This window comes from Bombina bombina, chromosome 7 (assembly GCF_027579735.1).
Source record: "Bombina bombina isolate aBomBom1 chromosome 7, aBomBom1.pri, whole genome shotgun sequence".
Classification (NCBI taxonomy): domain Eukaryota; kingdom Metazoa; phylum Chordata; class Amphibia; order Anura; family Bombinatoridae; genus Bombina; species Bombina bombina.
Genome location: NC_069505.1, coordinates 214,822,227 through 214,838,344, shown reverse-complemented (window position 1 = coordinate 214,838,344; position 16,118 = coordinate 214,822,227). Strand labels below are relative to the sequence as shown.

General features: G+C 38.8%; 1 protein-coding gene across 3 annotated transcripts in view; it reads right to left on the bottom strand.

The window, feature by feature from the left end:
- DENND2B (DENN domain containing 2B) overlaps positions 1-16,118 on the bottom strand; it is an 804,449-nt gene that overhangs the window by 119,664 nt on the left and 668,667 nt on the right. For all 3 annotated transcript variants that reach the window (XM_053720608.1, XM_053720607.1, XM_053720609.1), the window contains one exon: positions 6,561-6,638. In XM_053720608.1, the coding sequence (XP_053576583.1) occupies positions 6,561-6,638 (78 nt within the window). The remainder of the gene's footprint in view (positions 1-6,560; positions 6,639-16,118) is intronic.

The window sequence follows — 16,118 nt, the reverse complement described above, 5'->3', positions numbered from 1 at the left end:
CCTCGAATTCTGATTGGCTGATAGGATTCTATCAGCCAATCGGAATTAAGGTAAGAAAATTCTGATTGGCTGATGGAATCAGCCAATCCGAATCAAGTTCAATCCGATTGGCTGATCCGATCAGCCAATCAGATTGAGCTCGCATTCTATTGGCTGATCGGAACAGCCAATAGAATGCGAGCTCAATCTGATTGGCTGATCGGATTGAACTTGATTCTGATTGGCTGATTCCATCAGCCAATCAGAATATTCCTACCTTAATTCCGATTGGCTGATAGAATCCTATCAGCCAATCGGAATTCGAGGGACACCATCTTGGATGACGTCCCTTAAAGGAACCGTCATTCGTTGGGAAGACGTCGGTGAAGATGGATGTTCCGCGTCGGCGGGATGAACATGGATCCGGAAGAAAGAAGATTGAAGATGCCGCTTGATAGAAGACTTCAGCCGGATCATGGACCTCTTCAGCTCCCGCTTGGATGAAGACTTCAGCCGGATCATGGACATCTTCAGCCCCTGCTTGGGCTTGGATCAAGACATCGGAGGCTCTTCTGGATCGATCGGTGAACCCGGCATGGTGAAGATAAGGTAGGAAGATCTTCAGGGGCTTAGTGTTAGGTTTATTTAAGGGGGGTTTGGGTTAGATTAGGGGTATGTGGGTGGTGGGTTGTAATGGTTTTTTTTTACAGGCAAAAGAGCTGAATTCTTTGGGGCATGCCCCGCAAAGGGCCCTTTTCAGGGCTGGTAAGGTAAAAGAGCTTTTCTATTTTAATTTTAGAATAGGGTAGGGTATTTTTTTATTTTGGGGGTCTTTATTATTTTATTAGGGGGCTTAGAGTAGGTGTAATTAGTTTAACATTGTTGTAATATTTTTCTTATGTTTGTAAATATTTTTTTATTTTTTGTAACTTAGTTCTTTTTTAGTTTTTGTACTTTAGTTAGTTTATTTCATTGTATTTATTTGTAGGTATTGTATTTAATTAATTTATTGATAGTGTAGTGTTAGGTTTAATTGTAGATAATTGTAGGTATTTTATTTAATTTATTTATTGATAGTGTAGTGTTAGGTTTAATTGTAACTTAGGTTAGGATTTATTTTACAGGTAATTTTGTAATTATTTTAACTAGGTAACTATTAAAATAGTTATTAACTATTTAATAGCTATTGTACCTGGTTAAAATAATTATAAAGTTGCCTGTAAAATAAATATTAATCCTAAAATAGCTACAATATAATTATAATTTATATTGTAGCTATATTAGGGTTTATTTTACAGGTAAGTATTTAGCTTTAAATAGGAATAATTTATTTAATAAGAGTTAATTTATTTCGTTCGATTTAAATTATATTTAACTTAGGGGGGTGTTAGGGTTAGGGGTTAATACATTTATTAGAGTAGCGGTGAGATCCGGTCGCCAGATTAGGGGTTAATAATTGTAGGTAGGTGGAGGCGACGTTGGGGGCGGCAGATTAGGGGTTAATAAATATAACATAGGGGTCGGCGGTGTTAGGGGCAGCAGATTAGGGGTACATAGGGATAACGTAGGTTGCAGCGGTGTACGGAGCGGCAGATTAGGGGTTAATAATAATATGCAGGGGTCAGCGAAAGGGGGGGGCGGCAGATTAGGGGTTAATAAGCGTAAGGTTAGGGGTGTTTAGACTCGGGGTACATGTTAGGGTGTTAGGTGCAGACTTAGGAAGTGTTTCCCCATACGAAACAATGGGGCTGCGTTAGGAGCTTAACGCTGCTTTTTTGCAGGTGTTAGGTTTTTTTTTCAGCTCAAACAGCCCCATTGTTTTCTATGGGGGAATCGTGCACGAGCACGTTTTTGAAGCTGGCCGCGTCCGTAAGCAATGCTGGTATTTAGAGTTGCAGTGGCGGTAAATATGCTCTACGCTCCCTTTTTTGGAGCCTAACGCAGCCCTTCTGTGAACTCTAAATACCATGTTAGCATGTGTAGCTAACTCACCCCTTTGGCCGCAGAACTCTAAATCTAGCCGTATAGTAATAAGAAGGGGTTAAATACATATAAATAAGGGGCTTTCGGTAGAGTTAGGTAACTTTGATCTATACATAGGGGCTCCCATAAGCCTCTGAACAAATAAATGCACATTTATTCATGCCAGGTAATTACTATTACGACAGTTATCACTTGGCTGTACAAACTTATATAACAGGGTTATGGGCTTTAAAACAAGAGGTCTTGGGGGGTCTCTAGGCCTTTTTGATGGTCTGTTAGAGGAGTAATTTAAATGTTGTGCATTAAACACGTGTACTTTTATTTCTTGTTTTTATAAGTGTTTATGCTTAAACCGCCCAAGACACACATGAAATTACCTTTCAAACAGTGGGTCTTGGAGGTTTCTAGGGCTTAAGGGAGCTGAGATTGAGGTGTATGAACGCCAACCCCTCAATCCAGCTTCCTTAAACCCTCTTCACATTGCCGACACACACCAACATCCCTGGATTCCCTAGACCACCAGGGATTAGGCAAGAATGTGCAAGGGGGGGCTGATGTAGCCACCAATAAGCAAGCATAACTCAGGGTACTGAACCAAAAATGGGCCAGCTCCTAAGCTTACATTCCTGCTTTTCAAATAAAGATACCAAGAGAACAAATAAAAAATTGATATGTGTAAATTAGAAAGCTGCTTAAAATTGTAAACATGAAAGAAAAAATATCGGTTCCATATTTCTTTTAGAATTATTGCTGTATAGAGTTGCCACTTAGCTGGTATTTTTCAGGTTCAGTTCAAGTTGAAAATAAAGATAAAATATAGTGGGGGGGGGGAATGTTATCATAGTCAAACTTCTAAACGTGCTGTAATCTAATTATAAAAAAATGAACATTTAAAATCAGTCATAGCAGCTTTAGTTCCCAATTTACGCCATATCATTATTTATGCAAATTTATGCGAATGAGCATGGTCGGTATTTTTTCAAGAAAAGGGGTCAACCTAGTGCTGTAAACTACCGGTAGATACTTTTGTGCGCAGCTATCTCAGCGTTGTCTCATTTCCTTATAATAAAGTTAACATACGCCAGATTGGGAACTTGTTTAGCAGTTTTAGCCCGTACGCAGTTTCCTACAACAAGTTACACACCTGGCAAAGAGTGCTGCGTGTGACAACATACTCCTGTTATTTTCTATACTTTGGATAGTAGGTTCAGCTATATGAAACATATCTCAAGCAGGGATATGAAACCCCAACATTTTCTCCTGTGATTCGGACAGAATAAACCATTTTTTAAAAGTTTCCAATTTACTTCTATTATCAAATTTGCTTCGTTCTCATAATATTTGGTGTTGAAGAGATACCTAGGTAGCATCTGGAGCACTGCATGAAAGGCAATAGTGCTGCCCTCTAGTACTCTTGCAAATGGCCAATATTCTTGCAAAACTGCTGCCGTATAGTGCTCTAGAAATGGGCCGGCTCCTAAGCCTATGTCCCTGCTTTTCAACAAAAGATACAAAGGGAACACAGAAAACAAAAATTGATAATAGGAGTAAATTAGAAAATTGCCGCTCTATCTGAATCATTAAAGAACATTTTTGGGTTTCCAATCCCTTTAAACAATATTCATGATAATGAAAAGCAATGTATATCCCTGGATACGGCAACGTGCAAGAGTTACTTGGCAACTGTAGTAGAGAAATAATAATATTATAGGTAATGTATGGGGGGTAAAACAAGATATCTAAAAACAATCTAATGTGGAAACTGAAGCGTTGTATGTGCAGAGCAAGTCATACGTCTCAATACCTTACAGAACACCACTATACACCCATCATACACTTCATATCTAAAGCAGCTAAATCATTTGTGTAATAGGAGTTTATCTACTTTAAAATATCAACCTCTTAAATATCAGTGGATATAAACCGTTTTCTGTGCTTGACTGATTCTGATGTAATTAAATGGTATAAATATAAAAATACTGCGAACATACAGTGTATATAGGGAGTATTATGCTTAAAGTATCAGTAAAGTTAAAATACACATTATTTTAATTCATATTTTGGTAGAAACATTCTGCAGTATCCAACTATTTAAACAAATGCTTCAATGATCTTTTAGTTTTTCTTTTCCCATGAGTCCAGCCAAGGACAGAGCACATTCCCTCTTTCACCCAGCAGGAGCGTGCACGAGAGGGGATTGCACATGCACAGGACTGCATCACATGGATGGCCTTTTGTGGCTGGGCGGTTGTTGCTCCTAGACATTTCCACTCACAATAGGAGCATAGTTGGGTGGAGCAGATAAGTGTAGAAATTTCAGAAACTGAGTTGTGGAAAAGGTGGCACCCTATGACAGTGGCATGTTTAAAATATAAATAAATATATATATCTGTGTATTATTCTCTCTCTATATCTCACATCAGGTTGGAAGATGCATTCTCACTTGAAATAAACAACTGTGAGGGTGCTCTTATGTCCACATAGACTCCCGTCCATAAAAGCACTCACTGGTCTTTAATTAGCAAAATATAAATACAGAATTGTTTTTGTGCACAGCTTAAAAAGGGACAGTTTACTCAAAAATCTTCTCCCCTTTAATTTGTTTCCAATGATCCACTTTACCTGCTGCAGTGTATTAAATTGTTTACAAGTATTGCCATTACCCTTATATTGGCATTTAAAATAGTTTATTTAGCCTGTGGTATCCCCACCCATCCTTAAAGTTTTTGGCCTCAAGCCCAAGCTGTGTTAACACAACCAGTAGCAGAAATTACACTCCTAGTGGGTTATAGAAGAGATAAAGTAATAAAATGTTAATTTTCTCCAAGTATTGGTGATTGGTTTATGGACAGATATAAGATAAAGAAGCAGGTATATGTACACAAGGTGATAATGTAATGAGATCTGATTATACCTACAAGCTCAACCCATTTTATTAGGTTGTGGCTTCAAAACACAAAATCAGCTAATTCATATACACAAATAGCAAATCTCATACATTTTATACTCTGCAGCTGGTAAAAAAAAGTAATTGGAAACACATTAAGGGAAAAACAATTTTATAGTATACTGTCCCTTTAAGGACAAACGTACATTGAAGATCATTTACATAGAGGCCTCATTTGTCAGCATATTTAACCTGTGTCAGTAAAGGACCTAGATTCTACTTGTGATGTCATAAAATGAAAAATTGAAAGCAAGATCGCCATGTGTCCAAATACAGCAAAGGATGAGATAGGTCTTAAACTTTTTTTACAGCTCAGTTTTGTATATGGAAAACAATTCGGTTTACTACATTTACAAACCTATCGCTATGATGAAGTAACAGCCTAGTTCTGTAACTAATGTCATTATGGAACGTCGTAGAGCACAAACTGACTTATCAAGCTCCCAGGCTGGCTCAGAGCCTATAGTAACACACAGCTTCATATCATACTAAAAAAAGTCATTGGTATTTCTGTGTATTCATCATCAGCTTTCTGATTGCTTATCCCATAACTCGCACATTAGCCCCTTGCTCTTGTAATGTAACCGTTCCCATATTAATGTTCTTATGACCTGTGGGACATAGCCATGTTCTTTATTGTAATATAGGATTTCATTTACATCAAGAAAAATAACGTTGCTCTCTCCCATGATCTTTTTTAAACACAGCAGAGCGTTAGCCAAAAATGTGGCACCCACCTCTGAGCCTCATAAGATAAATCACCTTTTAGAGAATAAAAAAACATAATAGATCTAAGATATTAAGCGACGTTATCCAGAATATTAATGACCTTCCTTTACAGTGAATTAATTCTAGGCAGACCTATCTAACCAGCCATACAACAGTTTTCCTTGCCTGTAAGACATTACTCTTCTTGTTTCACCTGCCCACTAATAACATATCATAAAGTACTGACGTGGATAAAATACGATTAAAGGAACATTAAACACACATTTTTTCTTTCATGATTCAGATAGAGAATACAATTTTAAACAACATTTCAATTTACTTCTATTATCTAATTTGCTCCATTCTTAAGATATCCTTTGTTGAAGAAATAGCAATGCACAAACGTGAGCCAATCTCACAAGGCATCATGTGCAGCCACCAATCAGCAGCTACTGAGCCTATCTAGATATGCTTTTCAGCAAAGGATATGGAATGAAGCAAATTTGATAATAGAAGTAAATTAGAAAGTTGTTTAAAATTGCATGCTCTATCTGAATCACGAAAGAAAAAATGTGGTGTCATGTCCCTTTAAAGAAACATAAAACTACAACATAGAAATGCTCTAACATGCTACAGCGTTTCCATATAGTACTATAGCTTGCCTATAACTGTGTAACTGATGTAAAGTGATTGAAGAAAGTGTTTAAAGAACTATATCAAAAATGTAATATACGTTTTGTATACAAAGGAGATCAGAAATTCAAGCTTGAGAGGTTTTTCAAAGGGTGTGTACCTGGACAGCAAAACAATGCACTTTTCGCTAACAAAATTAGTTTTAAATGGTTTTTAAAAAAACCTTGCACAGAAATATTACAATGCAAAATATCTATGAATTACATTTCTAGAATCTGTAGTAGATTTATTATATTCATGTAATACTTACCTTGGAAAACAGATCAAAGCAGCCAAGCCGACTAATTACACAGTAAACTTCAGGTAATCGCGGACCCTTTCCACTTGGCTAGAAAGAAAGGAAAATAGTCAATTGTCTCTGCAGTGTCAACAACAAGAATATTTGTATAAAACAGGGGGAAAAGCTTTGTTCAGAACCTGGGTAGCGCTTGTTGATTGGTGGCTACATTTAACCACCAATCAACAAGGGCTACATGTAGCCACCAATCAGCAAGCGCTACCCAGGTGCTGAATAAAAAATGGGACAGCTCCTAAGCTTTACATTCCTGCTTTTAAAATAAAGATAGCAAGAGAACGAAGAAAAATTGAAAATAGGAGTAAATTAGAAAGTTGCTGCTCTCTCTTAATTATGAAAGAAAAAAAATGGGTTTAGTGTGCCTTTAATGCTCATTGGCTGATAGACACTTTCTGGTAAATCTCATTGAGTATTAGCAGGATGAGCCTATAAGCCAATGAGCATTAACAGGAAGTACCTATAAGCCAATGAGCATTAACAGGAAGTACCTATAAGCCAATGAGCATTAACAGGAAGTACCTATAAGCCAATGAGCATTAACAGGAAGTACCTATAAGCCAATGAGCATGGATGTGCACAACCAAAACTAACATAAGCTTAACATTAAACAGCTTTAGCTTTATATTTATTCAGGTAATAAATATTTTGGCTGGTCGTTCATAAGGAGAATAAAACAGGTTTATGAATATGTTGCCTATTTATAGACACAAGCATCACAATGACGCTGAGAGGATTTACGTTAAATTTCCGCCTTTCAAACACTTATAAGGATATTTGTTTTGGGGTTTATGCTTTAAGCTGTAATGGATTAATTTCCTATAATGTCCCATGAAAATATTGTTGGCTAAAATGCCTTAAAGGGAGAGAAGATGTAAAAAAATGTTTGCAATTTTAGAGTGTTAAAGGAAAATGAAAGTTAAACCCTGATGATTCAGTGGAACGTGCAATTAAATTTATTTAAATAAAATGCTCACGTGTTTAGCACGGTCAATGGTGTTTACAACAATGTTTCTGTACCGGCAGAAAGCTCAGGGGGTACCTGAGTATGCTCTCATAGAAAGGGGATATAAATACAGAATCTGAAAGTTTTTCAAAATGCCATGCTCTTTCTGAATCATTAAAGTTTAATTTGGACTATCATGTCCCTTTATTTCAATACTAAATTGTTTTAGTATCATAACAGCCACCTTTTTTTGCACAGTGTAATCAGATAGACTAATTAGTGCTCGTTAATGGCGTTTCAAAGATGGCGGTTTATTTTGCTACACATAGAATATCAGTATCTAGAAACAACCTTACTTTTAACATTTTTATTGAAAATAAGTTTACTAGGATTTTTCAAACCTCTAGAGAAATCTAATTAAAATGGCAAACGAATGAGGCCCCATTAAATTAGGTTTATAAATATATTTCAGATATTATTTTGAATCAGTAAAATAAAATGAAAAGTTTAAGGCAATAAATCCCCCTCTCTGTAGTACATGGATTGATGTGTGTTTGGATGTCAAAACAGAATTTATACTTACCTGATAAATTACTTTCTCCAACGGTGTGTCCGGTCCACAGCGTCATCCTTACTTGTGGGATATTCTCTTCCCCAACAGGAAATGGCAAAGAGTCCCAGCAAAGCTGGTCACATGATCCCTCCTAGGCTCCGCCCACCCCAGTCATTCGACCGACGGACAGGAGGAAATATATATAGGAGAAACCATATGATACCGTGGTGACTGTAGTTAGAGAAAATAATTAATCAGACCTGATTAAAAAACCAGGGCGGGCCGTGGACCGGACACACCGTTGGAGAAAGTAATTTATCAGGTAAGCATAAATTCTGTTTTCTCCAACATTGGTGTGTCCGGTCCACGGCGTCATCCTTACTTGTGGGAACCAATACCAAAGCTTTAGGACACGGATGAAGGGAGGGAGCAAATCAGGTCACCTAAACGGAAGGAACCACAGCTTGCAAAACCTTTCTCCCAAAAATAGCCTCCGAAGAAGCAAAAGTATCAAATTTGTAAAATTTGGCAAAAGTGTGCAGTGAAGACCAAGTCGCTGCCTTACATATCTGGTCAACAGAAGCCTCGTTCTTGAAGGCCCATGTGGAAGCCACAGCCCTAGTGGAGTGAGCTGTGATTCTTTCAGGAGGCTGCCGTCCGGCAGTCTCATAAGCCAATCGGATGATGCTTTTAAGCCAAAAGGAAAGAGAGGTAGAAGTCGCTTTTTGACCTCTCCTTTTACCAGAATAAACAACAAACAAGGAAGATGTTTGTCTGAAATCTTTAGTAGCCTCTAAATAGAACTTTAGAGCACGGACAACGTCCAAATTGTGTAACAAACGTTCCTTCTTTGAAACTGGATTCGGACACAAAGAAGGTACAACTATCTCCTGGTTAATATTTTTGTTAGAAACAACTTTAGGAAGAAAACCAGGCTTAGTACGCAAAACCACCTTATCTGCATGGAACACCAGATAAGGAGGAGAACACTGCAGAGCAGATAACTCTGAAACTCTTCTAGCAGAAGAAATTGCAACCAAAAACAAAACTTTCCAAGATAGTAACTTAATATCTATGGAATGTAAGGGTTCAAACGGAACCCCTTGAAGAACTGAAAGAACTAGATTTAGACTCCAGGGAGGAGTCAAAGGTCTGTAAACAGGCTTGATCCTAACCAGAGCCTGAACAAATGCTTGAACATCTGGCACAGCTGCCAGTCTTTTGTGTAGTAAGACAGATAAAGCAGAGATCTGTCCCTTTAGGGAACTTGCAGATAATCCTTTCTCCAAACCTTCTTGAAGAAAGGAGAGAATCTTAGGAATTTTTATCTTATTCCATGGGAATCCTTTGGATTCACACCAACAGATATATTTTTTCCATATTTTATGGTAAATTTTTCTAGTTACAGGTTTTCTGGCCTAAACCAGAGTATCTATCACCGAATCTGAAAATCCACGCTTTGATAGAATCAAGTGTTCAATCTCCAAGCCGTCAGTTGGAGGGAGACCAGATTTGGGTGTTCGAATGGACCTTGAACAAGAAGGTCCTGTCTCAAAGGTAGCTTCCATGGTGGAGCCGATGACATATTCACCAGGTCTGCATACCAAGTCCTGCGTGGCCACGCAGGAGCTATCAAGATCACAGAGGCCCTCTCCTGATTGATCCTGGCTACCAGCCTGGGAATGAGAGGAAACGGTGGGAATACGTAAGCTAGGTTGAAAGTCCAAGGTGCTACTAGTGCATCTACTAAAGTCGCCTTGGGATCCCTGGATCTGGACCCGTAGCAAGGAACCTTGAAGTTCTGACGAGACGCCATCAGATCCATGTCTGGAATGCCCCATAATTGAGTTATTTGGGCAAAGATTTCCGGATGGAGTTCCCACTCCCCCGGATGAAATGTCTGACGACTCAGAAAATCCGCTTCCCAATTTTCCACTCCTGGGATGTGGATCGCAGACAAGTGGCAGGAGTGATCCTCCGCCCATTGAATTATTTTGGTCACTTCTTTCAGTGCCAGGGAACTCTTTGTTCCCCCTTGATGATTGATATAAGCAACAGTCGTCATGTTGTCTGATTGGAACCTTATGAATTTGGCCTTTGCTAGTTAAAGCCAAGCTCTGAGAGCATTGAATATCGCTCTCAGTTCCAGAATGTTTATCGGGAGAAGAGACTCTTCCCGAGACCATAGACCCTGAGCTTTCAGGGATTCCCAGACCGCGCCCCAGCCCACTAGACTGGCGTCGGTCGTAACAATGACCCACTCTGGCCTGCGGAAGCTCATTCCCTGGGACAGATGGTCCAGGGTCAGCCACCAACGGAGTGAATCTCTGGTCTTTTGATCTACTTGAATCATTGGAGACAAGTCTGTATAATCCCCATTCCACTGTTTGAGCATGCACAGTTGTAATGGTCTTAGATGAATTCGTGCAAAAGGAACTATGTCCATTGTTGCAACCATCAATCCTATTACTTCCATGCACTGCGCTATGGAAGGACGAGGAACAGAATGAAGCACTTGACAAGAGCTTAGAAGTTTTGATTTTCTGACCTCTGTCAGAAAAATCCTCATTTCTAAGGAATCTATTATTGTTCCCAAGAAGGGAACTCTTGTTGACGGGGACAGAGAACTCTTTTCTTTGTTCACCTTCCATCCGTGAGATGTGAGAAAGGCTAGAACGATGTCCGTATGAGCCTTTGCCTTTGACAGGGACGACGCTTGTATTAGAATGTCGTCCAAGTAAGGTACTACTGCAATGCCCCTTGGTCTTAGAACCGCTAGAAGGGACCCTAGCACCTTTGTGAAAATCCTTGGAGCAGTGGCTAATCCGAATGGAAGAGCCACAAACTGGTAATGTTTGTCCAGAAAAGCGAACCTTAGGAACTGATGATGTTCCTTGTGGATAGGGATATGTAGGTACGCATCCTTTAGATCCACGGTAGTCATAAATTGACTTTCCTGGATGGTGGGTAGAATCGTTCAAATAGTTTCCATTTTGAACGATGGTACCCTGAGAAATTTGTTTAGGATCTTCAAATCCAAAATTGGTCTGAACGTTCCCTCTTTTTTGGGAACTACGAACAGATTGGAATAAAATCCCATTCCTTGTTCCTTTATTGGAACTGGGTGTATCACTCCCATCTTTAACAGGTCTTCTACACAATGTAAGAATGCCTGTCTCTTTATTTGGTTTGAGGATAAGTGAGACTTGTGGAACCTTCCCCTTGGGGGTAGTTCCTTGAATTCCAGGAGATAACCTTGAGAAACTATTTCTAGCGCCCAAGGATCCTGAACATCTCTTGCCCAAGCCTGAGCAAAGAGAGAGAGTCTGCCCCCCACCAGATCCGGTCCCAGATCGGGGGCTACTCCTTCATGCTGTCTTGTTAGCAGTGGCAGGTTTCTTGGCCTGCTTACCTTTGTTCCAGCCTTGCATTGGTTTCCAGGCTGGTTTGGGTTGTGAGGCATTACCCTCTTGCTTAGAGGATGCAGAATTAGAGGCTGGTCCATTTCTGCGAAAGGGACGAAAATTAGGCTTATTTTTAGCCTTAAAAGACCTATCCTGTGGAAGGGCGTGGCCCTTTCCCCCAGTGATGTCTGAAATAATTTCTTTCAAATCAGGTCCAAATAAAGTTTTACCTTTGAAAGGAATGTTAAGTAATTTTGTCTTGGATGACACATCCGCTGACCAAGACTTTAGCCAAAGCGCTCTGCGCGCCACAATAGCAAACCCTGAATTTTTCGCCGCTAATTTTGCTAATTGCAAAGCGGCATCTAAAATAAAAGAGTTAGCCAATTTAAGTGCGTGAACTCTGTCCATAACCTCCTCATATGGAGTTTCTCTACTGAGCGACTTTTCTAGTTCCTCGAACCAGAACCACGCTGCCGTAGTGACAGGAACAATGCATGAAATTGGTTGTAGAAGGTTTTATCCATAGGATCTTTGAAAGCACAACTATCTTCGATAGGAATAGTAGTGCGTTTGTTTAGAGTAGAAACTGCCCCCTCAACCTTGGGGACTGTCTGCCATAAGTCCTTTCTGGGGTTGACCATAGGAAATAATTTCTTAAATATAGGGGGAGGAACAAAAGGTATGCCGGGCTTTTCCCACTCTTTATTTACTATGTCCGCCACCCGCTTGGGTATAGGAAAAGCGTCGGGGGGCACCGGAAACTCTAGGAACCTGTCCATCTTGCATAATTTCTCTGGAATGACCAAATTGTCACAATCATCCAGAGTAGATAACACCTCCTTAAGCAGTGCGCGGAGATGTTCTAATTTAAATTTAAATGTCACAACATCAGGTTCAGCTTGATGAGAAATTTTTCCTGAATCTGAAATTTCTCCCTCAGACAAAACCTCCCTCATGGCCCCTTCAGATTGGTGTGAGGGTATGACAGAACAATTATCATCAGCGTCCTCTTGCTCTTCATTGTTTAAAACAGAGCAATCGCGCTTTCTCTGATAAGTAGGCATTTTGGATAAAAGATTTGCTATGGAGTTATCCATTACAGCCGTTAATTGTTGCATGGTAATAAGTATTGGCGCACTAGATGTACTAGGGGCCTCCTGCATGGGCAAAACTGGTGTAGACACAGTAGGAGATGATGTAGTATCATGTTTACTCCCCTCATTTGAGGAATCATCTTGGGCAATATCATTATTTGTGGCAGTACTGTCCTTACTTTGTTTGGACGCTATGGCACAATTATCACATAAATTTAAATGGGGAGACACATTGGCTTTCATACATATAGAACATAGCTTATCTGAAGGTATAGACATGTTAAACAGGCTTAAACTTGTCAACAATGCACAAAAAACGTTTTAAAATAAAACCGTTACTGTCACTTTAAATTTCAAACAGAAAACACTTTATTACTGAATATGTGAAAAAGTATGAAGGAATTGTTCAAAAATTACCAAATTTTCACCACAGTGTCTTAAAGCCTTAAAAGTATTGCACACCAAATTTCAGAGCTTTAACCCTTAAAATAACGGAACCGGAGCCGTTTTTCAATTTAACCCCTATACAGTCCCAGATACAGTCTTTGCTAAGACCCAACCAAGCCCTGAGGGGAATACGATACCAAATGACGCCTTCTAAAAGCTTTTTCAGAGAGTCTTAGATCCACACACATGCATCTGCATGCCCTGTTCTCAAAAAACAACTGCGCATTAATGGCGCAAAAATGAGGCTCAGTCTATGACTAGAAAGGCCCCCTGGCTGAAAAAGGTGTCCAATACAGTGCCTGCCATTTTATAAACGTTCCCCAAGATTATAAATGTCAATTGTTAGCCTAAATTTGAATAATATGCACAAATAAAGCAATCGATTTAGCCCATAAAAATGTCTACCAGTTTTTTAGCCCATAATAAGCCCTTTATTCTGTTTGTTTTTGACTAAGAAAATGGCTTACCGGTCCCCATGAGGGGAAATGACAGCCTTCCAGCATTACACAGTCTTGTTAGAAATATGGCTAGTCATACCTTAAGCAGAAAAGTCTGCTAACTGTTTCCCCCAACTGAAGTTACTTCATCTCAACAGTCCTATGTGGAAACAGCAACCGATTTTAGTTACTGTCTGCTAAAATCATCTTCCTCTTACAAACAGAAATCTTCATCCTTTTCTGTTTCAGAGTAAATAGTACATACCAGTACTATTTTAAAATAACAAACACTTGATAGAAGAATAAAAACTACATTTAAACACCAAAAAACTCTTAACCATCTCCGTGGAGATGTTGCCTGTGCAACGGCAAAGAGAATGACTGGGGTGGGCGGAGCCTAGGAGGGATCATGTGACCAGCTTTGCTGGGACTCTTTGCCATTTCCTGTTGGGGAAGAGAATATCCCACAAGTAAGGATGACGCCGTGGACCGGACACACCAATGTTGGAGAAACATATTTATATTATTAAAAGGGATAGAAAGTTAATTAATGTTTAAATGTGTATAAATGCTTTTCAAAATGAAATAAACATATTTGCAATATACCTCTATTAGAAAAATGCTTCTAGTAAAAGCTATGTGTTTTTCTGCATCATATTCATATATCCTGTTAGGGACCGTGCACTGGTATTCAAACAGAGAACTGAAGATGGTGCGTATTGCTTCTGTTAAGATATCATTTGTGTATACAAGTCACCACTGACTCTCTGAGCATCCATGGTGCTTGAATACTGGTGCACAGACCTAACAGCATATGTGCATATGCCACTGAAAACCAGTTACAACTTTTACTAGAAGCATTTTTGCTAACAGAAGTATATTGCAACAATGTTTCTATTTCACATTGTAATGCACATTTCATTTTTAAAGTTTCTATTTATTAAAGTGAATGTCAATTTTGATGCAAAAGTGCCAGGTTTTAAAAAATTTGATTAAAAACAGGGGCACTTTAAAGTGATGATAAATTTTTACTATATAAATATTGAAATATTAATCTTTGAGTACTTATAACTTAATTTGCCTATATATTTATTTATAATCATTATTCATAAATGTAATAAATTATTATTTTGCTTTCAGAGTGTTACCACTCCTTGCTCCTCCCCTGCCATTACTTCCGTTTAGAATCTTCATCCCGGCGATAGTTTAGAACCACCCTTCCCTGCGTCAGAGAATTGGCATGTCAATCTTCTTGACTTGCTCTGCGCATGCGTTACATTTATGTATGCAATACATTGTATTTGTATCCAACATATCGTTTACTTTGTATTCAGTCTAAGCGCAGCTATCAATAGAGAGAGAATAACAACTGAGAATCCCATTTATTTTATCCTCAGTACAATGTTTCCAATCTCCGCAAATAAATGTTGTGCATGCGCACAATTAAAAGCTAGAGCACTCTCAGCCAGCGATACAAGAGTTAGGGCATGCGCATATGCATTGAAGGGCGTGTTAGCTAAGAGGAGTGTCGCCGACTGGCCTGAGCTTTCAGTGGTTGTAAAAAAAACGTGACCGGAGTAAAGCAATGGCTGCCAAGTTACGGGAGGAGGATAGAAATAATAAAATACGAGTTTCAAAAATAAATAAGTTGATTAATAGAGCGAATTTGATAAAGTCATGAATTAAAGTCACATTATTTTTGGAGTTCATAAAAGAACGATCTTTCAAGGTAGGCATAGTTTACCATCACTTTAATTAATCAAAATTTACATTTCACTCCTATGTGCAAAAAAAAACAAAACAAAAAAAAAAACTTACCTTTTAATCTTAACAGCAGCTCCAGCTTCCTCTGGTCGTTGCAAGCCATTTCTGACGTCGGAAATGATGGATAGGTCATCCTCCAATCACGGCTACCCCCCCCCCCCCCGTGGAATCAGTGTCTGATTCAACACCGTGATTGGAGGAAGACCCAGGAAGAAGCTTTGCGACGGGTGGAGGAAGCTGGAGTTGCTGTGAAGATTAAAAGGTAAGTTCACAGGAGTGAAATGTAAATTTTGATGAATTAAAGTGCCCCTGTTTTTAATCAAACTTTTAAAAACCGGGCACTTTAGCATCAAAATTGACATTCACTTTAAATATTAATGTTAGGAAGCAAAGAGAAACATGATCAATGCAATAATCATTACCAATTTATTCTGAAATGTTAAGAATTCATAACAAGACGTAATGTTAATACCAACACAGCAAACTCAATATTCCACAGTAGCTTTTTCTCAAAAAAACTAAAAATGTTTCATATGTTGTTATTAAAATGAAAGCCAAGCCAGCAAAAACACCAGCCAGGTCTAACTGGTAGAAGGTAATATTTTCAGTTATATTAAGATGTTTATTTAAGAACATTCTCCACTATGTTCCCCATTAACTAGAACATTGTGGCGGTTCACCAGCCTATAATTTTGGATCTCCAGTCTATAATTTTAGGTCTGAAACCTTGTTGCTGACATTACAGCTAACACAGATGTATTGGTACTATTTTCAAAGCCAATTTAAAGATTAATTTTCACCCCCTGCACGCCGCTTCAGCGCTGGTGGCCTGTGTCACATCTGTGGTGGTCTTAGTTATTTTTTCCCA